This window comes from Lepidochelys olivacea, assembly GCF_965140295.1.
Source record: "Lepidochelys olivacea isolate rLepOli2 genome assembly, chromosome: 2".
In the NCBI taxonomy this organism is placed as follows: Eukaryota; Metazoa; Chordata; order Testudines; family Cheloniidae; genus Lepidochelys; species Lepidochelys olivacea.
The window spans coordinates 207,440,120-207,466,631 of NC_140412.1; the positions used below are offsets into that span (position 1 = coordinate 207,440,120).

A 26,512-nucleotide genomic window follows, 5' to 3' on the forward strand; every position below is an offset into this window, starting at 1 on the left:
CTTTGTCAGATCAGTGTAATCGCTGCTGACCTCCGTGACTACAATAAGATTACAAGGCTTTTTCTCCTGTTATCACTGCAGGAGCCAAAAGGAAATCTCATGCCATCTGTTCTTCTACCTGCTGACAAATGTAGGATGAAAGGAGCATATTGCTCTGGCATCCCAATTGTTGCGCTGGTTAGCCACAGAATAGCCATCAGATTTAAAGTCCCTGGGCCCTTTTTTTGGGTCCAGTTGAGCTCTGCTCAATCAGGACCTGAAGGAGTTGGTGGGGGCAAAGGCATCTTAAAGCCATGTGAATGCGCTCCCAATCCCAGGGGCAGCTGCGGGGGCTGAGTCACAATAAGGATTGCCAGAGTACAAGGTACTGTAGTCACATCCTTCTCCTGCTCTGGTATATCTCTCATACTCGGATGTGCCAAGAAGGGGTGATGCAGAGCTGGCATAGCCAGCTCTCCACTACCAGATGCTTGCACAGCAGCTAGGACCCTGGTATTGGGAGCGTGTTTCACCCCCCCAGTGGCCCTAGCCTGTGCTAAGTGCGGGTGAAAAGTATTTCACTGTGAATGACTTCTTAGGCATTTCAATGGTGTGTGTGTGGAGAGAGAGAGAGATTTCAACAAATCAATAAATGTATTAGCATTAGATCCAAATTCACAGCATACAAAAAATAGTTCACGGGCTTTTATTATGAGGAAGCTGTCACAGTATGTAGGAAAACAGGTTTCTTAAAATAAGAAGTACTCTCATAAAACTTTTTTTTATGAAACGCAAACTGCAAGTCCCACACAGGACAAAGTGTGAAACTGAGGTTTTATGGGAGAACATTGGAACTTGCATGAACTTTCTGTGACACTAAAAGCATTATGCCCAACCGCAGTAAGATAGTTACTCTTAAACTACATTGTTATATACTGTGTACAGAGACAACAGTTATATTTTTGGAGCGGAGGGGAAATACAGCATTAATACTCTTGATTATACTGTAGAAATGAATAGTTTCTTATAATGATTATTCCAGCCTTTTTGTGTTTGTAGTTCATTTTTCTTGGCACAATACTGAAGTCTTTAGTTATGAATGAATGGGAGGCCAAACTGAACCACTTGGACAATCACAAATGATGTGCACCAGCTGGAAACTTCCTACTTAGGATATCTATGCTGCAATTAAAGGCATTACTGAAGATTAGCTTTAATCTAACTAGCCTGGCTAAACATAACGGTGAAGATGCAGCAGCATGGGTTTCAGGCTGTACAAGTCTGTGCAAGGACCCTGAATAGATACTCCCATTGCTAGCCTGCACTGAAGTCCACACCAACACATCTTCACTGCTATTGCATGTGTGTGTCTGTGTGTGTGTGAGAGAGAGAGTGTTAGCTAGATTAAAGCTAATGTAGGTATGCCGACCCAAGCTGCAATCACACTTTCAGTTGCAGTGTAGACATGCTGTTTTACTCAAACAGTTGAGAAAAAGAAATAATAAATCTCACACATGGAGGGGCAAGTTTTGGTCTAAGTTACAGCCGTGTAAATACACAGTAAATTCCACAAAAGTAAATTGTTTTTTTCAGATTTACAGCAGTGCATCTGAGAAACTGGCCTGCAATATTGACTCCATGATGATTTAGTCCCTGTGACATGATCAATATCTCCCTCCTAAGCAATGCAAGTTATGGATTCAATCGATTGGAAAAAGGAGAAATGGTAGACTTTTCATAAAGAATTCAGACAGTGGCTTGGGGCCCAGTCCTGCTTCCACTGAAGTTAATAGCAACACGCCTGTTGACCTTAACACCAGCAGAATCAGGACCTTATGGTGTTCTGCCCCCTTTTAGCATGCTGCAAAGACATTTTAGGTTTTAGCACACAGCCAATAATCATAGATCTTCTCTTCTCACATATGTGTTTTATTTCAACAAATCAAAATATTTAGGGTACAGGCTGTTTTTAACTTTCTTTTTATTTTTTTTATTGTAAATGTCAGAAATGAAGTAATTTGTCAGCATATTTCACAGTATTTTGTGACCCAGTATAATTTTTTTCCTTCCTAGTAACTGGCATTTTAATGTCAGTTTGAGCTTTCCCAGGGCATAAAGTGTCTTTTATGATTGGTTTCAGTGAAAGGGGGACTTGTGTTGTCAATGAAAAATGGCTTGGTGAGTGGATCGCATGTATCATATGGCATGATGAGGATGGTTTGTCTAGCTTAAATTGATTCATACACCTGGTTGGGACAAGACAATCTGGGGCCCTAAACACAGCATAGCATGAGGCCTTCATGCTACCTTCCCTCCACTGTGATCCCACCCTCTGCTTGGAGTGGGGCAGGGGTTTCCTCAGAGAGGCAGTGGCATGGAGCCATTTTCTTACCCCCAGAGAGTCACAGAATAGCAGAGAGAGTTCAGTAGAAGGAATAACTAGTTTAAAATAAACCAAAAAGTTCTATTCTGTTACTAAAAGAAAAGGAGGACTTGTGGCACCTTAGTGACTAACAAATTTATATGCTCAAATAATTTTTTTAGTCTCTAAGGTGCCAAAAGTCCTCCTTTTCTTTTTGGGGATACAGATTAACAGGGCTGCTACTCTGAAACCTATTCTATTACTGGCTCACTTATTGTGGGGAGCATGGAGGAGGTTAATCTATGGAGAGATCTGAATGAAGAGAGGGGAAGTGGCTTTGTGGGCCAGAATTGTGAAAGCATTGCATGCAAAAGGTGAGGCATAAGAGAGGGCATGGAGCCAGCTGGAGGAGAAACAGATGAATAGGACTTTAAATATTACCAATGGCTAGTTGTTATGGGTGGGTTCAGGAGAGAGGGAAACAATCATAAACAAGGTTGGAGATGTAGGATAAAGTGGAGCTACCTAGGGTCTTGAAACTGATAGCCAGGGGATTAAAGCAGTGAAAAGCAGGGAGCCAGTGGAGGAGTTCAGAGAAGAGAATGGCGTGTTAGTGTGACAGGCAAGGAAGATAAATTGCTTGCTAGTTACATGACTACCTTTAAGTTTCAATAATATTATTGTCTTTTTGTATAACACCTTGATCAAACGATGTACTTTTCTGTCAACATTTCCCCTCCCTCCTCCAAGTATTTAGGGCACCTAATTTTGGGAAATGCACACATGTTTTTTTCTATCTAGATTTTTGAAGTCTATTCCTAATATTTTGGTTTGGGGTACTGATTTCTGGAATGACTGATCAGCCTTCCCATCTAAGCAGTAGGAGAAATGATATGCCCACTAACATGTGTGTTCCACTAACAATTTTGCTAGAGCCCTTTTAAGGGCAGCATGTCCTAATGGAACATTCAGTTTTCTGTGTGCAAGGCAACATTCTAGCCCAGAAGGGCTAACTAATCTCTGAGCCCTTTTATATGTCTGAATCAGACAAGTGTAACAACCTGTGGTCTGACTGAGGGCAAATATTTATGTGCTGATTCTCCCCACTCACCCCCCCATTATATATGTATATATTATTGTAAAATACCAGCAGAGATCAAAATCTATATCTCGATCAAAATACACTGTTGTGTACATCCCCTTCAGCCCACTGCTGGATGCTGCCAAACTGCCCAAAAGGAGCAATCAGGAGCCATTGGATCAAATTGTATTTGGTGCACCTGAGGCGGTAATGGAGTGCAATGGAATCCTGGCCGGTGCACAAAGCTGGGATTCTTAAGACTCAAACTGCTTCATCTAAGGCCTGTTTATTGTGGCAAGGCCAACATATATGTTTAAAAAAACCTGATTCGTTTTCACACAATTGGCAAAGCTGACAAGGCACAGCTTGGGCTGCTGCTCTTAGGTGCTGACAAGTGAGGAAATTAAATTCAGAGGGGGGAACGGTTAAAATACTGGCTACATGGATGTTATTTTTCTAAGGCAACTGAAACAACATTAATTATTTAAAGGATACATTTTTATTGCTAGAAATATTTTCATACATTTTATTTAGACCAGAATCTGATTAAATAGATTGTTTTTAATGAATAATTCAATTCCATAGGATTAGCATCACAATGAACCCTGAGGCTCCAACTCAGAGTAAAATAATAGTTCGGTAAAATATTTCATATGGATCGCAACACGCTTGAATTATTATATTTACCTGCCAGTTCATATGTGGAATAGTACTTCTAACTTTCAAACTCCCTAGAGTTAAGACTTGGTTTAAAACAGAATTTCCTTCTTTAACGGGTACCAGTCTAGTGGATGTGGAGAAGCAGTAAACATGATATATCTTGACTTTAGTATGGCCTTTGATACAGTCCTACATAACATCCTCACAAGGAAATTGGGGAACTAGATGAAATTACTGTAAACTGGGTGCACAACTAGTTGAAGAACCATTCTCAGGGGGTAGTTATAAATGGTTCACTGTCGGACTGGGAGGACGTGTCAAGTGGGCCCAGCAGTCTGTCCTGTGGCTCGTACTATTCAATATATGCATTAACAACTGGGATGATGGAATAAAGAAAACACTTGTAAAATTTGAGGATGACACTAACCTGGGAGGGGCTGTAAGCTCTTTGGAGGACAGAATTAGAATTCAAAATGACTTGATAAATTGGAGAATTGGTCTGAAATCAGTAAGATGAGATTCAGTAAAGAAGAAATGCAGAGTACTGCACGTAGGAAGGAAAAAATCAAATGAATAGATACAAAATGGGGAATAATTGGGCTAGGCAATGGTGCTGAAGAAAAGGATCTGGGGATTATAGCGGATCACAAATTGAATATGAGCCAACAATTTGATGCTGTTGCAAAAAAGGCATGTCCCATTCTGGGATGTATTAAGAGGTCTATCGTATGTAAGACCTGGGAGGTAATTGTTCCACTCTACTTAGCACTGGATTATTGTGTTCAGTTTTAGCCTTGTTTGTGGCAAGGGAGATTTAAGTTGGTATTAAGAAAAACTTCCAACTGTAAGGATAGTTAAGTACTGGCACAGGTTACCCAGGGAGGTTGTGGAATCCCCTTCCCTGGAGGTTTTTAAAACCAGGATAGGCAAACAGTTGTCAAGGATGGTCTGGGTATACTTACTCTTGCCTCAGTGTGGGGGAATGGACAAGGTGACCTCGAAGTCCCTACTTGCCCTACATTTCTGTGATTTCTATGGGAGGTGGGAGACCTGTTTTCAAATCTCTGCTCTGCCTGATTTCAAGAGGGGACTTGAACCCAGGTCTCAGGCAGGTGCTCCAATCACTGGGTTATTGGCTGTAGTGGGGAAGAGGCATCTCTCTGTTTGTTTGTGAGAAAGGGCTGACTTGAGTTAGGTGCCTTACTCCTGGAGAGGGCTCTCAGCTACGACTCTTGGCGGAGGGAGACACCTCCCTGTGGCCCATCAGTCTGGCACCTAAGGCCCAGATCAGTGGGATTAGGTGCCTAAGTACCTTTAAGGAGCTGGTCTCTACACCCCACCCTTCCCTTTCCTTTGTATTTCACTGCTGGTTGGCTTAGAGGGCTCCTCGCTCAGCTTGCTCGGTTCTGAGAATTCCTTTCTTAGGCACCTCACTCTCTCAATTTAATGTATGTGGAGCCTGGGTGCCTAATTCAGGGCTGTGAATTCCACTAGTAGCAGGCACCTAGGAACTGGGAGTTGCAGTGCCATAGGTGAATCTAGCCCAGGGTACCTTCCACATAGAATCAACAGCAATAGTGATATTCCAAGTGGACTTCAGGGAGTCTCTAGAACTTTTTCCTTTTGGGGGTTGAAGCTCTGTTTACAGTAGATTTTTTCTTTTTCCCCCTTAAGATTTTATTCATTTACTTTGATTGAGGAAGTTGGCAGGAGTTTAGTGGTTGAAGGGGTGTCGGTGTCAGAGTTCTTACATACTGTATAATCCTAAAAGCACATTCATTTATGTATTGTAGGTTTATCTGATACATTTGTTTGAAAAACCAAGATGAGCTAAAAAGCTTGAAAGGAGTATCTTGAGGAATTTTTTCCATCAAGATGTAATCAATGGCAGGAAATCATAGAAGTGGTTTTGCCTAAATATTTGTATTAGTTAATTAAACTATAAGAACCCTTAACCTCATTTTAGGTTATCTGTTCCTATGGTTCAAAAATATTTTAAGAGGTCAATAATGCTCACTTCGACTTTCAATCAATCTGTGTGGGATAAATCTCAGTCAATAAGGGTGAGTTTTCCAGATGTTATGCACAACATGGGGAGGGTGTCTGTCTGTCTGTCTCTCTCTCTCTCTCTATTTATATATATATATAGTGTGTGTGTATGCGCTAATAGTGGGAAACAACAATCCATCTCCCCTCATCTGCCCTCCACCCAGTAAGAATGAAAACCATAGGGAAAAAAGTAGTACAACCTGACATATGTGACCTAATGTAAAATATCTGGTTATTCCTCCACATCATAAGCACTTTACAGCTACCAGCTGACATACATATTTACTCATGAGTAAAGAGTAACTGATTATGAAACTGAGGGCCGGGAAAGTGAGAGATCAAGAAGGGATAGATAATTTAATAGAATACAGGGCATATTTAATTTCACATGTAATAAAAAGTGAAGACTCCGTTACATGCTGAAACGTGGGTTTTCTTTGTGAAGTTTGTTTCCTTGCAGCTTCTTGAGAATCTGATTGATCAGGCGTCCATCTGCATTGTTGCCACAGAATAAAAAGCTGCTTACAGACACGTATGCAAAGTGCATAATGAGGGAAGCAAGTCAAACAGTTGTATAAAACTCATAAGGCTCAGTCTGGAACTGCTGAAATGATTCCAACAGTTGGAGCTAAATCATCCTCTCTTGCCAGGGCAGGGACAAAAGCAAGAGCAAAGGGGAGTTGCCATTTCCCACAGCACCTCGTGCAAGCTACACACTCCCTATAAGACTCTCCAGAAAAAGTTTCCTCCTCCTCTCTCTCTCTGGATATATTTGCTGCTTTTATCAGCTGGGACTCTCCTTTTTTTATTGTACTTATCATTATTGGTGAAATTCTGCCTTTCCACTTTCCCTTGTTTTGCATTTAACTACTTCTTCAGACTTTTTTCTTGAGTTATTACAATTAAAAAAAATTAAAAACCTCAGTACCAGGTGCTCAAATGACTGCTGTAGCATATCTGGAACAGAATGTGGTCAAGGCAGCCATTTATCCCTAAACCTGAGGGAATGAATTTCACAACTATAATTGCTACACTATAATTCTTATTAATGTTGTGCTATAATTCCATTTAATTCCAAAGGGCTAGTAAATGCATTAGGACTTGTCAACGTATTATTTTACACTGTTTATGATCTGTCAAATTATGCTCTTCAGTATTGTATCATGTAAAGGAAAAGCCCTAAAAAAAAAAAAAAAGCTTTAGGTTAGAGAAAATTATCTATGTTTTCTAGGTCGCGTTTGGAACAGAGAGGGCTCTTTTGTTAGAAAAGTAGTGAAATTGAGTTCGTAATCAATCCCTGTTGAACCTTTAATGCCACTGTGGTTGATTGTTTATGAAAATATATTAATATCAGCTATCTTATAGCTACTTAAGAAAGGTACTGTGGCTATTTTTATGAAGTAGTAGCTATAGCCAGGACATTTTATGTGATTAAAAGTACCTGTCTTCCTGCATTATAAATAAGAAGGGTGTAGGTGAGTTATAAGGGACTGGGGATAATGAAATAAAAATGAATTGTGTTGCAATGATTTCACTTTATTCTTGTGAAATACCCTGGTTTCTTAGGTAGCGAATATGACGAGGAAGAAGTAGACTATGAAGAATCAGACAGTGACGAGTCCTGGACCACAGAAAGCGCCATCAGCTCGGAAGCTATCCTCAGTTCAATGTGTATGAATGGAGGGGATGAGAAGCCTTTTGCCTGTCCTGTTCCTGGATGTAAAAAAAGATATAAGGTGAGTTATAGCAGAGACTTGGTTTATTTCTGTTTCACTGCAGTAGGGGAGAGAGTCTGGGAAAGCAGGTCACATCTTTCTGTTTTATTAGACCTTTCGCTTTTATTTTTACGAGACTTCAACAGATTCTCATATAGCTGCACAGTGTTCTTTTCGGACTGATTTTCCTCTCAAACATTTTCAAGTCATATATAGCATATGTTGCATCTGTATCTACTGATCAAGAGAGATTGTTAAAAGGAACAATTAAAGCAACTGGGTCACACATTATAATTAGCAAGCCTTATTCCAAGAAATTATCTCCTGAAATGGGAAGATGATGCCAACATTCATCTGTTACATGGAATCACGCACATTACATATAGAACTTGTCCATACCAACGCTGGAATGGGTCCTCTTTATATAACCATTACAGATTTTGTGCTATCCTGTACTGAAAGTATGCCAGTGATACCTCTGCTAATACAGATGATGTGCAAAACGTACCATTTAATTTTAAAAAGCCAAAGGCCACCTCAGGGAAGACTGAGCAGTAACCTCATAGAAAACATTTGAAAACATTTGTATAGGGTAGATTCTGACCCTGATCCTGAAAACGGATCTGTATGAGCAGAATTTTGTACTGGTGCAGAATCCCTCTGACTTCTCATGGGCATGACAATCTGTATGGATTTGATTGCAGGATGGGGGGCTTCTATTTGAATACCATATATTCTGGGAAAACTTGTCTTTCTTTTTTTGTTCATTTGTTTTATCGTATGAGGGACCTTTGCATAAAAGTCTGTTAACCAGCTTCTACTTATGTTCTCCTTGCGACATCACCATTGTCTAGCATGTATATCTCTCTGATATTACAGGCAAAGCAATATTATTTCACATGAATTAGAGCAGGAGCAAATGGATTCTTACAGAACAGATTCATTTATTATGCAAAGGTCCCTAAGCAATAAAAATGTGGGAATATGTGACTGGATTTTCTCTATATATTAAATGTTTTTCAAAGTTCTCCATGAAGCATTAGAGAACGTTTTAAAATCCAGCAGGCTCAAAGGACCCCAACCTACAGTGTATACACCAGCAAAACTGCCACCAACGATAAGGCTTTTTTAACAACTGCATAGTAAAGTCCTAAAATGGAATACAAAACTGAAAAATGAAAGAGAGAAATGCAGGAAGACTAGTAACATTTGAAGGTGTATAAATCCTGACAATAGCAAATACAAAGTGCAGTACTTGAAAATGTGTGCCTTTCATTGATTCTGCAGCTATTCTGAATCACTTCCAGCCCCTTTAACTCAGTAATGCTTGTCACAAAATGTATGTGCATATACGTGGAGATCAGTCACAAGTGGAAATATTGTGCAAAAGAGTGTGTACACTTTCTATAGCAATGTGTTAGTCCTGTATGTGGAGATTAGTTTGAATTGTGAATTACATAATAATTGTTCTACTCTTCAGGAAAATCTCAGCATAAACTCTTGGGATGGTGTGGGAGGGAAGATATTTTGGGGATATCTGGATTTGGGGATTTGGAAATGTCAATGAGCAGATGTGGTCACATTATGCAAGATTGTCACATTTTCTTTATGGCAGAAGGTGTGTAAAGGGAAGGGTGTAGAATAAAAGGTAAATGCTTAGCTCAGGAAGCAAGCAAGCCATGGCAATTGTTAGGAGTTACTTTCCCAAGAGGGCATCTGTGCATTGCAGAAAACATTTATTTAGTGGAAAAAGCTAGAAGAAGAACCCTGTAATTTGCTATATCCTGTCTGTTCTCTGTTTGACTGCCAGCTCCTCTGTCTTTTTACTGCCAAATAAGCAAGCTGTTCCTGCCTGCTTCTGCTATCTCTCTGCCTTCATCTCAAATGCATGAGGACTGTCTACAGGATGTCTTATGCACCATTAATGGTAGAACAGTCAGACAGGGAACAAATTAATGACCCATAGAGAGACTGACAAACCGAGAAAGCAGCAGATAAAAAGTACCATAGTTTTGGGAAAATACTTATCCCTGTTAAGTCCAGATAGGTAAGGACATTTCCTTTAGCTCTCTCACTTCCAGTTAGTTGCTTCTGTTTCCTCATTTCTCCTCTTTGTATAATTTATTTTCTGTGTTTTATCTTTGTTTCCTCTTCCCTTTGTTTTGTGTCAACTGTAGGTCATGTTTCCTCTTGATCTTCCCTCTGTTTAACCCCCACTCAGAAGAAATATTTGATGAGTTTAGGTAGGAGTCCTGATATCAAAGAATCATGCACTGGAACTTCCTGCTGGGTGCTGGGTAATAACACTGGCTGTAAAACAGGACCATGGCTATAAACAGGAATATTGATGCACACATACAATAGTTATCAGATCCACCTGACATCTGAAAAGGTCTAAGTTACTTTTGGGTGGGGGAGGGGAGACAAATGAACACAGCTTCCTTTTGTCCAGCATTTAGATGATGTGTTTTTATAGGATGATGCTGATTTATTATTATTTGTATTGTGAGAGTGCCTGGAGGCCCCAGTCAGAGTCAGGGCTCCATTCTGCCTGGCATGGTACAACAGTAAAAGACTGGTTCTGCACCAAAGAGTAATTAAGGTAATTAAGCAGTGTAATTAAGACAGGATTCAGCAGTGAGCGTGAAAATATTCTGACGGAATGGGGGAGGTAGGATGATGGAAACTGTAATAAGAATATGTTTTTACATGGGCCAGATAAATATCAAAAGTCCCTATTGGCCATCTGCTTAGCTGTTATCTGGTGACAGTTTCCCATAGGCATCACAGTAGAAGTGAGTCATAAACATTTAATTGCTGTTTTTCAGTCTTATTTTTTTTAAAGATATCAAATTGTCTACCAATAAATAACAATAATATTGTTACTCTAGCCTCTATTTACTATAATCTGCCTTAGATTTTTCTTCTATTACAATGGTCAAATTTTTCTAAAATATGACTCTAAGCTTCCTGAAAGTTTCCAAGTCTATATTTGGAGGGATTTTCAAAAGCACCTAAGTAACTCATTAGTGAGAGGTAGGTGAGATAATATCTTTTCTTGGAGAAAATTCTGTTGGTAAAAGAGAGAAATGTTTGAGTAGCTCATTGACTTCTAGATGCTCTAGAGCATTCCTATGTAATTGTATTTATGTATTATTTATATTATACATATTTTAAACTTTTAATTTGATCTTTAGCAATGGTCTAAGTGGGTTCTCTTGAATCAAAGATACGTGTGATATGTTTGAGCTTTGTTTCTCCAAAGCTAAACATTAGGCTCCTAAATTCACATTTAGGTGTATATTGAAGACAGCGAGATTTGTGTTTCTAAAGCACTTCTGAAAATCCCACCCTTGTGGAGCCAAAGAATGGATTTAAGAGCATAACATTAAACTCTTACTTTGATAATGTTGGCCAATATCAATAATGTGTTGTCTAGCAAACCTGTGGACAAGAAAATCTGAAACATATCTGAAGGATCTTTAATGCCAAGGAACCTATTTAGACAACTGCTAAAGATCAAATTAAAAGTTTCAAATATATGTAATAGAAATAATACATGAATACATTTTATATATCTATCTATAGATAGATATAAAATCATGTATTGTATATAAAATACATTATATATACATTATATATATTATTTTTATATCTGTGTATAGAGTATCTATCACACATTCTCTGGTCTATGGTAAACACACCGTAAAAATAGGAGAGTATTTTAAGTGCCCACAAAACTTACAGATAAGGTTGTTCAAGTACATTTCCTATGAACACAGTCACTAAAAATCCAGGAAGTCAGCAGTTAGGGCATTATATGCATCCAGACCAAACTCAGTTCACGTATCTCACCATTCCAATATTACAACCGATACAGAATTTTCATTAACACAACAAATTCCCTTTCACTTCCAACATCTAGCCACCCACAATGCACACATCCAGTTCCTCTGCACAAGGCACAGTTCAACTCCAAGCTCATAGTTTTTCATGTACAAATAACACATTATTGAGTTTGTCCAGTGTTCATATGTTTAGAGAGAGTATATCATCCCAGAAAGAGAACTGGATGTAGATTTACAGATCTGTGAATGCATCTGCTTTACTGTGATGGCTGACTGGAAAGTTTGGGAGTTAAGGTTGGTCTAAATGTGAAAATTGCCTTAACTGATGATTTCTAAGGTTTTTAGTGACTGTATTGCTAGGAAATGCACATGAGCAACTTCAGCTACATTTTTTTTAAGGCAGCAGTTACCTGGTTTTTTAGAACGTGTAGAAGTTCAGGGTATGATTGGGCAGAGGCATGGGGAAGCAGCGGGCAGCCAAGATCAGTAGGCGAGAGAATATGTAGTGATGGCTATAAGCATGGGGAAAACAAGACTTGCAGGGACTGCCGGTTGTGAATGGGGGCTTGGAAAGACTGCGGGCAGCAGTGGCTGGTGGGCTATGTGAGGTATTGAGTGGAGATGGTGTAGTGTGCAGCACAAGTTTGCAGATAGGGATATAGTTAGAGGGTTGTTGGGTAGGGGGAAACTGGAGAACATCAAATATTCGGCAATCAAAAGTGCAGGGGAGGCTGTAGTAGCAGGAGAGGGGAGGATATCGGCTGTGTTGAATGGATGGCATTGGAGTTCACAGAGACAGGTTGGGGAACTGAGAGCCTACGAAGAGGTGGGGTTAGCAGGGAGTTTTGGGCAGGACAGTCCACTCCATAATAGGCAGGATGTCTCTTATGCTGGCAGGATCTGTAATTAATTTGTTTCAGATCTTTCCCAGCTAAGAAATCCTTCCCCTGAGTGGGCAGAGTTTCTCTGTGCTTCACCCACTGGGCTTTCCCGGCTCATGTTGTGGAGATCCCCCTATTGCAAAGAAACCCATCTCTCTAAGGAACATTATTTCCTTGAGCCTTGCCTATAAAAGGGGATGGGAAGGGCTCAGTGAGCCTGATGGGCCTGGGCTCCCTGAGGCTGGGAAGCCCAGTGGTCTTTCTCTTGAAAATGCTGGCAAAAGCCCAAATGGATTGGAAGGGATGGTGACCCCCTTCCACCACCCTCAAAGAATGCAAAGATACCAGCCTCCCCAGAAGAGGATGGAGGAATGGCTGATGGGCCTCCTCTCTCATTCCCCCACCCCCCTCCCTAAAGCCTCCTAAGGGTGAGCCTTGGGAGAGCCAAGACAGAGACATAAGTGGGAGTTGATGTAAGGGCAAAGGGGCATGGGAGAGGCTGGGCAGGCATGAGATAATAAGCAGTGAGTGGGGTAAGGGGTGGCATGGAGAAGGAACAAGTCCGGTGCAGTAGATGGAAGAGTGAGAGGAGGAAGCAGGTCTGTGGCTCATGGAGTTTGTGAGAGGAAGTGAGCTGGAGTGGATGAGGATTATGCAACAGAAGCAAGCTGAGTACCTGGGAGAAAGAGCCTTGTCCATGAGACAGTTTTCTTGCCCTCCTCCACTAAAGATGGCACCTAAAAGCAACTACGTTTGTCTGGTCAGGAGCAAGCACCTCGTGCATTAATAACCTCATTGTGTGTAAGGTAAACACCACAGACTGTGCAAAAATTAAAGTGAGTGTCCAAGCACTAAACAGAATAAAAGGAAACCCCAAAACAGCTACATTAATGTCCCTGTCTCATGTCCCTGTACATGATCCCAAACTTTAATGCTTTAGCTAGTGGTGGAATCCTAGGACATACGGTCCTACCAGACCAAAAACACTGTAGCCACACAAACCCACCAATACCATTACTAGAACTATTTGGTATCTCCTCGTGTTCTGGTCCCAGTTTCATTGTTCTTTCGTCTAGTTTCATTTCCATAGTCTTTCTATGCTGCAGCCTTCTTCCTCAACCATGTGAGTGTGTCTCATCATTAATCTAAGAATCTAGAGCAATAAAAGTGACAGATGGGTCTGGCAGTGTTGTTCTCTATACCTCAACAAATTTAACCTAAGACACACAACAAGGTGTTTACATTAAACCATTGGAAAAACTTAGGAAGAGTTGATGTGAAGTTCCAACAAGAGTTTTCTTTCAGTGCTTTTATGGAGAGATGTAGATCAAGTTTCATGTTGCGTTGGTTTCTCATAGCCTGAACATTTTCCTATTTTTCAAACCCTTCTCTAACCCAATTCATCTTAAAACACAGGCCAAGATGGAATTTCCTAGCACTTTCTGCCTGGAAAAAGGCTGTACTGTCTTTTTCATCCATCGAGGTGTGTGCCTGTGATTTCTGCACATGAGGTGTTCCAGAATAACCCATTAAAGAATCCAATAACAAAGTTTCAAGTAAACCCAAAGTGAAACTTTTGCCATAAATGATCATGTTATTGCCATGCAAACTGAGGGTATTTATGTTCTGTAGCTTTTATTGCACAGATGCCACCATTAACTGTTCATTTTACTTCTAGTATAATTGTCAAATAACTATCTCTTGATTTGAAGTTACAAAAAAGGGAAAACTTCTTGCACATTACTCTGGCCAGACTTTTCTAAAGTTTCTGAGGATAAACTTAGGTTGTGTTGGGTCATTCCTCCTTACCCCTTCCCCCATCTCCCTCCCCCCACACACTTTGAGCACTGTAGCTGAAGATTAGCATTTCAGCCCCGAGACTTTGTTTTAAAGCTCCATCACATTTTCAAGCACAAATAGTTCATAGGCTTCATTTTATACTGAGTTGGAGACAGTTGCTTTCGCAAAACAAAAAAATACATAGCTGAAGAGGCACAGTTCTGTGTGAAATGGATCAGGAGAAACTTTCCATGTAGCGTAAGGTGAGATGGGGCATTGTAACGCAGTCTCCTCTACAGCCCACTTACCTTTTTTTTTTTTTTTTGCGCGCCTTAATGCAGGCTCCACTGATCATTGATTCTCTAGTAAATGCTGAAAGTTTTGTAATGTTTGTACTGATATGAATTGCTTGAAATTGTGTCAGGGAAGATCAGCACAGGATTGGGGACAAAGATTTGTCACTCAGGAGCATAGACTACAACATATCCCAGTCCAGAATAGATACATCATTGATTGTTTGGAATCAGACTTTAGAAGGACACGTGCTGAAGGAGGTATTACCTTACCTGCATTTCCTGGCTTTCTGAGGTTTTTTTTTTTTTTTTTTTGTTATTTCCTTCTTCTGAGGTTTCAGTTTTTGGCTACCAACATTCATGTTCTGTAAGAGTACAAAGGAACCATAACTCTTTAGTGAATTGTCCAGGGGCAGCTGCAGTGTGAAGGTCATAATCAGAGGGTTTGATTTTCTGAACTTCCACACAGCATGAGCTCTGTGTAGGCATAGTTCAGATCCCCGTCTTAACAAAACCCTTCTTATAACTATTAGAAGGCAGTGTTCAGCATAGTAAAAATTCCTGAATCTAAGCCTGGCTGACTATGGCCTTACGTTCCGGGTAGTAATTAGTGCATATTACTATAGAGTTCTCAACCTCTTAGTCTAGTAAACATAGTAAGTGGAGCCAATCAAACCTACAAGCTTCAGAAAGGAGTTGAGTTCCAGGGCTGCGAACTTGTCATAGTAATTGCTCTTTGAATGTCCATAAACCTTTCCTCTGGAAGAACAAGAAAAACACCGTCCACTGGACAGTTCACAGCTGCTATAATGAAAGTCAATCTCAGACTCTCCTAGTTTATCCAAAGGCCCAAACCCTTGAAGAGGAAGCAGATAATATATTTGGGGCTTGTCTACGTGGCTCAGTAAAGTACATTAGAGGAGTGTGATTTATAGAGTGCTCTGACTGCCCTATGGAGACTCTGCGGGTATAATGTAAAAGGCACCTACTTCTACATTAACACGAACTAGCTATCTTTCAGTTAGTGGCAGCAGGGTCCACATGGGGCATTTAGTGCACTTTACAAGTCACACACCTCTAACGAACTTTCCTATGCCATGTAAACAAGCCTTGAAGGAAAGAGTACGCCTCAGTGAGATGAGTCCTTAACTAGTCATCCAACCCACTGAAGGCAGAAATATAAAATGTCACAGCTTAGATCAGTGGTTCCCAAACTTGTCCCGTCGCTTGTGCAGGGAAAGCCCCTGGTGGGCCGGACGGTTTGTTTACCTGCCGCGTCCGCAGGTTCAGCCAATTGCAGCTCCCAGTGGCCACGGTTGGCTGCTCCAGGCCAATGGGAGCTGCTGGAAATGGCAGCCAGTACGTCCCTCGGCCTGCGCCGCTTCCAGCAGCTCCCATTGGCCTGGAGCAGCCAACCGTGGCCACTGAGAGCTGCAATCGGCCGAACCTGCGGACGCGGCAGGTAAACAAACCGGCCCGGCCCGCCAGGGGCTTTCCCTGCACAAGCGGCGGAACAAGTTTGGGAACCACTGGCTTAGATAGACCACCACGGCTGGTCTCAGAATCTGCAAGAAGAATGTAAGATGTTACCACGTAACGAAAGCAACAGAGGCTTTCAACCAGTCTTAGTACAAGGCTCTTGAGCTGCCAGCTTCTTGATCCTGCAAGTGAAACTAAAAGATACTTAAGGAGGATTTTCTCAGGCAAAGCTGACATCATCTTCCCTTAAAGGCAAACTATGCAGGAACTGTGATGGTAGCAATTCTAAACATAGTAGTTTTTCTCTAAGACAGCTAGAGAACTGTGGTTTCAGTGGTAAATATCCTCAAACATGGTTATTTATTTTCAAGTGTGTTTGGAGGATATAGAAATGGGTAGGTTTGTGAAATCATGTGAAAGTCCAACCTAAAGGTGACTGTTTTCTGTGTACTTAATTCTCTAGGTACTATACATGTAAGGCAGTGGTTCTGTTTACAATTGTGGGCGGCATATGCAGCTTTCTATGTGTTATGTGGGCCGAATCTACACAAAAAAGACACACACACACACCCCTGTATGGTCCTGAGAACATCACATGGGCTGCAGTTGTGCGGATTGGGCCATGGGTTGAGAACCACTGATGTAAGGCTATCAAACTTTGTGGCTGCCTCATGAAAAAAATTAATAATCTTAAATAGGGCAAATGGTGATAGCTGCTTTGATCACTTTGAAGGAGTGTAGCTGAATACTACTGTGCTTGCTCTTTGTATCTCTGCTCTTTTTTGCTTGAATACGTTCCTTAAAACTTGTCTATAGATAGGTAGAGCATGGATGGCTAGTGCAACGTAGACTTACAGCCAGCTCATTGCACGCTAACAGTCCATCTGGAACCTACTGCCACACTAAAAGTTTCCCTGTGTTTTGACCCACCCTGCTTTGAAATGGTAGATGAAAGTGCACCACAGAATTTTTCATGCGTGGCAGCAGGGCCCACACAGATAGGTGGTAGGCTACAAGCTAGCGTGAGGTAGATTTGCACCACAGCTTGCCATGAACTGCTGGTAAGACAAATCCTAAGTTAACTTCCTGGTGTTTTTCCAATAGCTTTGAATGAACTACTGGAAAATCCCTGTCAAAGTGTCAGGAAGTAAAGAACATCTATTTTCCTTCTAATGAGGGTCCCTATATGTATTCCAAACGCACGTGCGCCATGCGCTGGAAGTTTTCAGAGGTAGTCTGTTGACCTGTATGCATGTTGTATGTTGCCTTGTGCTCCAGGCAATGTTGTAAGAGGCCATGCGGGGCGACACTTCCCCAGTTCCCTCATAGCGCTGTGTGGTTGGAGTCAGAATCTTCTCTTCTACGTGCTTGTAATCTCTACGAGAATGACTGTCCATTGTATTTAGTTAGCTAGTTTGTTTTTTCTTCTTAGTTGTGTACATAGACTGTAGTTAGTGTAGTTACTTGCTCCGCTCGGGGGCCGCCCCGACTTTGTCAGGGGACTATGCCCTGCATTCTAGTATTGAAGAACTGTGCCTCATTCCCTCAATTCTTTCTCTATGAGAGATGAGCACTGCCGTTGCTTATACTACCTACGAGAAGCGCATCTTGCCGCACATTGCGACATCTGTAAGTCCTTTCCCCTGCAGACCCATGAGCACTTTTCCCCCTAAGCTGTGAGCATGTACAAGCACACACAGATCCTGAACCCCGCACACACAAAAATTTGCACAGAAGCACAATTTGCACAGAAGAATTTTTTTGCACACACAGCCTGTCAAAAATTTGCACAGAAGAAATTTTTTGTGCACATGGCCTGTCAAAAATTTGCACAGAAGAAATTTTTTGCACACACAGCCTGTCAAAAATTTGCACAGAAGAAATTTTTTGTGCACATGGCCTGTCAAAAATTTGCACAGAAGAAATTTTTTGCACACACAGCCTGTCAAAAATTTGCACAGAAGAAATTTTTTGTGCACATGGCCTGTCAAAAATTAGAGGGAACATTGTCCATGAGGCTCATCTCCTGCGACTCAGGAAGTTCCTCATGGAGGAAGCTCTCCAGCCTCTTGTGGAGTCCGATCCTGGACTGGCAGAACCAGCGGTGCACTGGTGGTGAGCATCCTACCTACCCCCCTGCCCACATCCGACAGCACACGACAAGGCCAAGTAGGAGAGTTGCAAGTACTCTCATGCCCATCGCATTGGTAAGTCCCCATTACCAACTGTGCCAGGTTGGGCGAGATGTTGTATATGGACTGCTCCTGCCACCTCCTAAGTTTCCCCATGCACTAGCCGTACCACAAGACAGCCCTCCATGCTGTGCATCTCCATCGCAACATGAGTCCCCATGCTCTGCACCACATACACACCCTTGCTTCAGCAGTCAGCGGGACATGCCATGGACACCCAGACGAGCCGAACACTTGCTCCCCACGGTGCACTTTGACCTGCCATATCCCCCTCTTGCCGCTGCTTTCGGCTTCGCAGCCCCCCATACCAACAGATGCACTGCTCTTCCTGGGCTGGAGACCACACCCCATGATTGCAGGACCGCCTTCATTGACAGCTGCCACCATCCGAGATCTCTTTGGACTCCAAAGGCTTTTCAGCGAAGGAATCATCATTCTCCCCAGTCCCCAGGCATAGCTTGGACTCCTGGGCATGGCCATCACACCAGGCAAGGTATGCTCCAACCCCGCTGCATTGGTATGTGTACTCTTGGGGCCTGCAGTATCCCCAGGACTAGACCCCATGGGCACACTGGCCAACATGGGATGCTTACCACAACCCATATTAGTCTTCTTATGCCTTGCACCCTTCCATCTGGGCCCCTTCACCAGAACCGTCCAGCTCGGACCTGGAGACAGAGACCACAAGGGAGCCAGTCCCGACAACAGCCTCCTGTCTGGACGAAGCACTGATTCCCCTGGTCCTCTCGCCTCCTGATCAGGGCCGGCTCTAGGCACCAGCTGGTGCCTAAGCAAGCTGGTGCCTGCGGTGGTGCTGCTGAAGGGGCGGCACTCCTGCCGTTCTTGGGGCAGCGCTCCAGCAGCAGCCCCGGCAGCAATTCGGTGGCGACTCTTCTGGCTTGGGTCTCGCCGGCAGCGGCAGCTCCCTCTGATCTTCCTGTTCTCTCGGCGGTGGCATATTCGGCAGGGTTTTTTTTGTTTTGCTGCTTGGGGCGGCAAAAAACGTAGAGCCAGCCCTGCTCCTGATGACCACCACTAATACCAGGAGCTGCTGCAAAAGGTGACACTGAATTTGGGCATCCCATTGGAAGAAGTCCAGGACCAACAGCATCAGCTCTTAGACATCCTCCAGCCTAGGGGGCCGTCCTGCATTGCATTTCCCATAAACAAAGCCATCCTTCAAACTGCACGGGCGGTCTGGCACACACCAGTGTCCTGCGCCCTCACAGCCATCCAAAGGGGCTGATTTTCTTCCCCTGACTCCTCCCCATTTCGCTGGTGGCACACACAGCAGTGGAACAGGCTAGGCAGCACTCACACACCTCCACTCCTCCAGATAGGGCGGCAAAGCACCTAGAGCTCCTAGGATGCATGGTTTACTCCTCTGCAGCCCTGCAATTCTGCATATCAAACTACCAGGCTCTGCTAGCAAACTATGATTTTAAAACTATGCCAAGCTAGTAGAGTTCTTGGAGCATCTCCTGCAGGACAAGCAACAGCGTTTCCAAGCCCTGGTGGAGGAAGGTCACTTGACAGCCAAGGTTAGCCTCCAAGCAGTGATAGATGTGGCAGACACATCCCCCCGCTCCCTGGCCACAGGCATAGGCATGCAAAAGGAGGCCTGACTGCAGTTCTCCGGCTTCCCGAGGGAAATCCAGACCACCATCTAGTACCTCACCTTTGACAAGGACAAGTTGTTCTCGGCAAAGACAGATGAGTCCCTATACTCCTTGGAGTCAAAAATGACTCTCGCATCTTCAGGAATTTACAGAAGCAACAGAAGTCACCCTTCTGACCATGCCCCTATGCACCGTACCAGCCCACGTACACCCTGTATCAGGACCCCACCCGACAGCACCCCAGATCACAGCATCCACAACCGTCAGCCTCTGTCACCTACTCTGCCGTACCATGACATCAATCAAAGGCCCAGTTTTGGCAAGCCCCCATTATCACTGTCTCCAGCCCCCCTTACCGCTTTTGGGGCCCATCTTGCCCTATTTGCCCACCACTGGGGCAAGATCACCACAGATCATTAGTATTGGAGATGGTGAGACATGGCTATTCTATCGAGTTCCTTACCTTCCCTCTTCTTCCCCTCCCCCCCCCCCGCCCCCTGGAAGTCTCTCTCATCGCAACCTCATGCACTGTGAGGCAGATACTCTCCTAATGAAAGGTGCAATTGAACCCATGCCTTCCTTCTTCATCGGTAAGAGTTTCTACTCCCTGTACTTTTCTCATCCCAAAGAAGGGAGGAGGTCTCCATCCTGTCCTCGATCTCTGCTTTCTTAACAACTTCATCATCACCACGTTCCATATAATGACGCTCGCATCCATCATCACCTCCTTTCCCCAGGGGGTATGGTTTGCAGCCCTTGACATGAAGGACACGTGCTTCCATATCGATATCCATCCAGTCCACCACAAGGTCCTTTGCTTCCGTGTGGGTGACAACCACTACCACTTCAGAGTTCTCCCCTTTGGTATTGCCATGGCCCCATGAGTCTTCACAGCGGTGGTCACAGCCCAACTACAATGCCTGGGGTATTCTGTGTGTGTTTCCTTACTTGGACAACTGGCTCTTGGTGGCAACAACCCTCGCCAAAACGACATCACCCATCCTCGCCTCTCTAGATGTCTGTGTCAATGAGGAGAAGTCCATGCTGTTCCGGACACAGACAATCCATTTAATCGGGGTACGCTTAGATTCAGTGACAGCTTGAGCCTTCTCCTTGGTGGAACATTTTGCCACCCTGACAGCCCATGTAATGATCATACCTCACACACCACAGTGCGCTGCTCTCTCTGCCACATGGCCTGCACCCCATGTGATGCCACATACCTACATTCACTGTCTACAACTCTGGCCCCCTTCAGTCTGCAGGCCCCACATCAACCATCTGGACACTGTCCCACAGCCAGTCTGCACTTCTCTCACTTGGTGGACCGATGCTGCAAGGCACCCCATTCACCACCTCTGGGCCCATGACCACCCTTACCACAGATGCCTCCCTGGCTGGTTGGGGAGTCCACCTTGATGGCTGTGCTGCACAAGGGGCTTGAACTCATCGCGAGGCACACATGCACATCAATATCCTCGAGCTGCAGGCAGTCCGCTTAACCTGACACACATTCCTGCCTCTTATCCACAGCCAACACATTCAGATCCTCTCTGACAGCTGAGACCCGCTTCGAATGATGGCCTGGTTTTTGAATGGGGATCGCACCAAGACAATGCCTGCTCCCCCCATACTTATGCACAGCATATGAGCTTCCACTCTAGTGTGCTACACAGCAAAATGGAAGCGTTTCACCTCCTGGGCACACCACCATTTCCCTCAAGTACATCTCGCTCCCGTTGGTGGATGGCCACTTGGTGTTTACTTACCCTACCACCATCCAATTTCTGAAAGAGCTGACAAACAGCTTTCCCCTGGTTCTGAAACTTGCCCCTCCTTGGACCTTCACTCTTGTGCTCTCTGCCCTCATCAGACCTCCCTTTGAGTCCCTGGTCACATGCTCTCTCACGCTTATCCATGAAGGTCTTCTTCCTTGTAGCCATCACCTCCACTCGGTGGCAAACTGGTGGCCATGATGGCTGACACTCCTCCCTCCCCCCCAAATATACGGTCTTCCATAAGGACATGGTCTCGTTAAGTCTTCACTGTAAGTTTCTCTCAAAAGTGGTCTCAGAGTTCTACCTCAACCAATCCATCCATCTCTTGGACTTACACCCTAAATCGCATGCCCCTCCCACAGACAAGACCCTGCACTCCTTGGGTGTCTGCTCCGCATTCACATTCTACCTAGACAGGGCCCACACCTCTCCATGTCTTTTCATTGCCACTACGGAGAGGTCTAGGGGCCAAGCCCCCTCCTCATAGTGCATATCCAAGTAGATCTCTACTTGCATCATGGAGTCCGATACCACATGCACAGTCCAATGCCACACCAACTGGCAGAATTACAGCCCACTCCACAAGGGCCCAAGCTACCACCTCCAGCTTCCTGGCAGATGCCCCATGGTACGACATCTGCCAAGTGGCGACCTGGCACTCTGTACACACCTTCTCCACCCACTACAGCAGTAGTTCTCAAACTTTTGTACTGGTGACCCCTTTCATACAGCACGCCTCTGAGTGCAACCTCCTTTATAAATTAAAAACACTTCTTTATATTTACCACTATTATAAATGCTGGAGGCGATGTGGGGTTTGGGGATGGAAGCTGACAGCTTGTGACCCCCACCCCCACAGAATAATCTTGCAACCCTCCAAGGGGTCATGACCCCCAGTTTGAGAACCCCTCCACTATGGCATTGACAAAGGGGCAGCCAAAGACGTGACCGTGGACCATGCCATCCTGCCAATGGCTATACCTCCCAGGGCTGTGGACAGATAGCCTGATTCAGCAGTAAGAGGATGACTAAGGCCTGTTATAACCTTGCCTGGAGTACAGGGCAACATATGACATGTGTGCAAGTCAGTGAACACGGCCACTGAAAACTTCCAGTGCATGGCATGCATGTGCACTCATGTTTGGAATACAAATAGGGACCACACATCCCAAAGAACCTCCGATTACAGGTAAGTAACCTCCTCTTTCTAGCATACCACATACTAATTTTAAAAAGGTTAACCATTTAGTGATAGGTTACTAAGGTAAGTTTGACCCATTAAAATTGTATGCCCTAGTTTGCAGACTATGCCTTCTTAGGGCCCGAGCTCTTAGTCATGTCTTGAATGCATTAGAAGGGAGGGCGTATTTGTACTGTAGCCAACACCTAGAGACAGTTACTAATAATTATGCAATTTTGTCACAACAAGGTTAATAGTCAATTCCGGTTTTTATATCAGGAAGCCAAGCCATTATGTTAGCCCATGTATGACAACCAATATTTCACTCTTTCACCCACAGAATGTGAACGGTATAAAGTACCATGCCAAGAATGGCCACAGAACACAGATCCGTGTACGCAAACCATTCAAATGTCGTTGTGGAAAGAGTTACAAGACAGCTCAGGGCTTGCGGCACCACACAATCAATTTCCATCCCCCAGTGTCTGCTGAGATTATCAGGAAGATGCAGCAATAACATGCTGGTCACAAATGTGCCAAGAAATCCTCACCAGCAGTTGCTGATTTTGAAAACAGCCACCTTTTTCAGGGGAAGCATTCAGCAACCCTTTAAAAAAAATGAAATGCATGCTTTAAATTTTTCTGTAATTTTGGAATGATGTATCTTTGTAGAGTTAATGATTTTGTACATTTGCACTTGTAATCATCATACCCATTTTCATTACTTTGATATAAGGTGCTAAAAAAGCTTAGAACACTTTCAGAACACTTTCCCCAAATCAAAACTTAGGGGGTGTTGCATATTTAGTTGTACTGCAGTGTTAATTAGGGGCGTGGAGAGGAAAGCTTGGCACTGACATCGTTTCAAGATTGTAATGTGGTTGAAGATTTTCAACACATCCGTTCGTGTGTGTGTAAAACCAAAACAATACCACCATTGTCAAACTGGTTAACATGCCTTACATAATGGAGTTATCGATGGTGTAGCAAGTCTTTTAGGTATTGGAAATATAAATAAGAAAGAATGTTTAACATAATATGCTAAAAATATTTTCATACTTAAATAACATACATAAAAAGGTGTGCTTGCTGTATTTTATATTATCTTGCAAATTCTTTTTTCCCTTTTGAAATGCTGAAAATCTTGCCATTTGAACTAGTAAACAATCACCTTTAGTGTTAGGATTATTACTTTGTTTTTATACAAGATGATGTATTAAGTTCATGCCCATCAAACTTTTGAGGACCAAGATCCCAGGCCAACTAAATATTTTCTCCTGAAATCTACTGTTAGAAAGACACTTCGAAATACTTAAGTGCAAATTTGTGTGTGAGAGAGAAACAATTCTATCTTCATCTCAGATGAAGTTTTAAAGCACTTTGTAGTTCTCTGTTGCCAACAGATTTAATGTTTTATGCGTTGCCAATTCTTGCAACTACAGTACTAACTTATGCCTGTGGTTGCAAATAAAAATTAAAAATTCTAAGCTTCGTTTAAGGAGGGATGTTATTTGTGTTACAGAAATTTCTAGTGACCCTCCTTCACGTTCATTATATTTTGAAATTTTCTTTGTATATTTTTTGCCTCTTATTGTAGATCACTCCATTCCACTTGGAAATGTCTGTTTAGCTTTACAAATCACTTTGCTGAAATATGACATGAGCCTTACTGAAGATGAAGTGCTTCTTGCAGCCAGTGTCAAAGATTGACTTGAAACAAGAGCCATTGTGAAATGACTTGTCTGGACCATACCTGAACATATATTGCTTACAATACCATAATGCCTTGAGCATTCTTCTCTCACAAGTGCTATTCTTTGAAGCTTAGATTAAAAAAACCTATAAAAATTCAGACCTATTTCCCATGAAAACAAATTAAGCGTTTTGAAATGTAGTAAGTAACTTTCCTCTCTTCCTTGTATTTTGCACGAAAGTTCAGACAAATGGGAAACAGACCTCTCCGTTTTTCTAAAACATTAAAAATGAACTTTGAAAGGATGACAATTTTCTGTTAACCAGCTACTGAATCCCTCATAATGAGGTTTTAAAGAAGCATTTGCAAAACCCCCATTTAAACAAATCATTGCCTCAAAGCCTGAAGAGGAGACAGTGTTGTCCGTTCAGTTTAAATGATCCAGACATGAGAATCAACTCGTTGGTGTATTAAAGATCTCATTTGGCTACTTTCTACCTTCTGAACTGTTTTGACAGCAGATCAGGACAGCAAGTATCATTTGGCTCTGCTCTAGTGCAAGAAACTATAGGCTGGTTAAGTTAGTTTAACAGCTAAACAGTCATAAAAAGTTATTGCATGTAAATTCCTTTCAACTATGAAAATGAAATTCCAGTTTCTATTTACCTATTCATTGTGACAGTATTATTAAACAGGTAAAGATGGGACTATTTTGTTATACTGTGTATAGTGAATGTATTGTACTGTGTCTGTGAAAAGTGTGCTTTAAATTATATTTTCATATGTTTTGTTGGGGACAAAGTACATTAAGTTTGAAAGTGACAGAGGTTTGTTTTAGAACTGAAGGCAACTTAATGAATCAAAATTCCTGTCAAGAAAGCTGCTTATAAATGTAAATCAAATCACATTTAAAATAAACTGCCTCTGACCCAAAACAAATATGAATGCTTCATTATTACTTCATTATCTTTAAGAGTGATCAGTTTGATATGCAGACTGATAGTATTTTTATCCAATATTCATTTCCTTTTTTGGCAGTTTCTCAGTGTAATAATTAAAACCAAATGCACCAGAACGTTCGGGCAACCTGTTTAGTTGTCAAATTCTGTGGAATGCTACAAACTATCCTTAATAAAAGCTAAATCAAGATTTTCAAGATGTGCCAGTTTTTAGTTGTAGCCAACAGCTTTCTTCCTGTTGTTTCCCCACACAAAACACTCTCTTCAACATTTTTTAAAAAAAAAGTGAATTCTTCTGAGACTGTTCAATAATGACATCTTTATTCAGAGATTCAAGACTGGCCAGGTAAAGTGTGCATATTCATATCCCCTGTTGGTGCAAAGCAGCCCAGCTTAGGTGGTCTTTGGGGATGGAGGCATGATTTTGAGATAATGGATAATTGTCTGAGGATTTGAAAGGTTAAATAGGAACATGCTGTGGCGGTTTCATCCTGTCTGTGGCCCTGCTTCAGATTGTTCCTGAGGGGACATTTGTGTGAAGAAGGAACTAAGGAACAAGCTGAAGCAGAGATAGAGGAGGGTGCGTAGTGGAGCACCCATAAGGGGGACACATCTCAAAAAACTGCAGTTACTGCACAGCGCGAATAAGTTCCTCTTCTTCTTTGAGTAGCATCCGTATGGGTGCTCCACTCCAGGCGACTTCCACTTAGTAGCCCTAGATAGAGTAGGGAGCTTTGGAATAGAGTCCAGAACTGAAGATAATACTGCAGAACCAAGTGCCACATCAGATCTGACAGCAACGATCAGGGTGTAATGTTTTGAAAACATACATACTGAAGCCCATAAAAGGTCCTACATATTTCAAATATTGGTACATTCTTCAGTAATGCTGTAGATGTTGCCTGTGATCTGGGTGAATGTGCTATCACCTGTTGGTGGGTGGAGATGATCACCTGCAGTATTAT

The 26,512-nt window shown here is 42.7% G+C and overlaps 1 protein-coding gene across 2 annotated transcripts in view; it reads left to right on the plus strand.

Annotated features, from left to right (window-relative positions):
* JAZF1 (JAZF zinc finger 1) overlaps nucleotides 1–23,804 on the plus strand; it is a 283,110-nt gene extending 259,306 nt beyond the window's left edge. For both annotated transcript variants that reach the window (XM_084619316.1, XM_084619317.1), the window contains exons 4-5: nucleotides 7,698–7,867; nucleotides 23,236–23,804. In XM_084619316.1, the coding sequence (XP_084475442.1) occupies nucleotides 7,698–7,867; nucleotides 23,236–23,412 (347 nt within the window). In that variant the 3' untranslated portion in view covers nucleotides 23,413–23,804. The remainder of the gene's footprint in view (nucleotides 1–7,697; nucleotides 7,868–23,235) is intronic.
* Nucleotides 23,805–26,512: the final 2,708 nt, after the last annotated feature.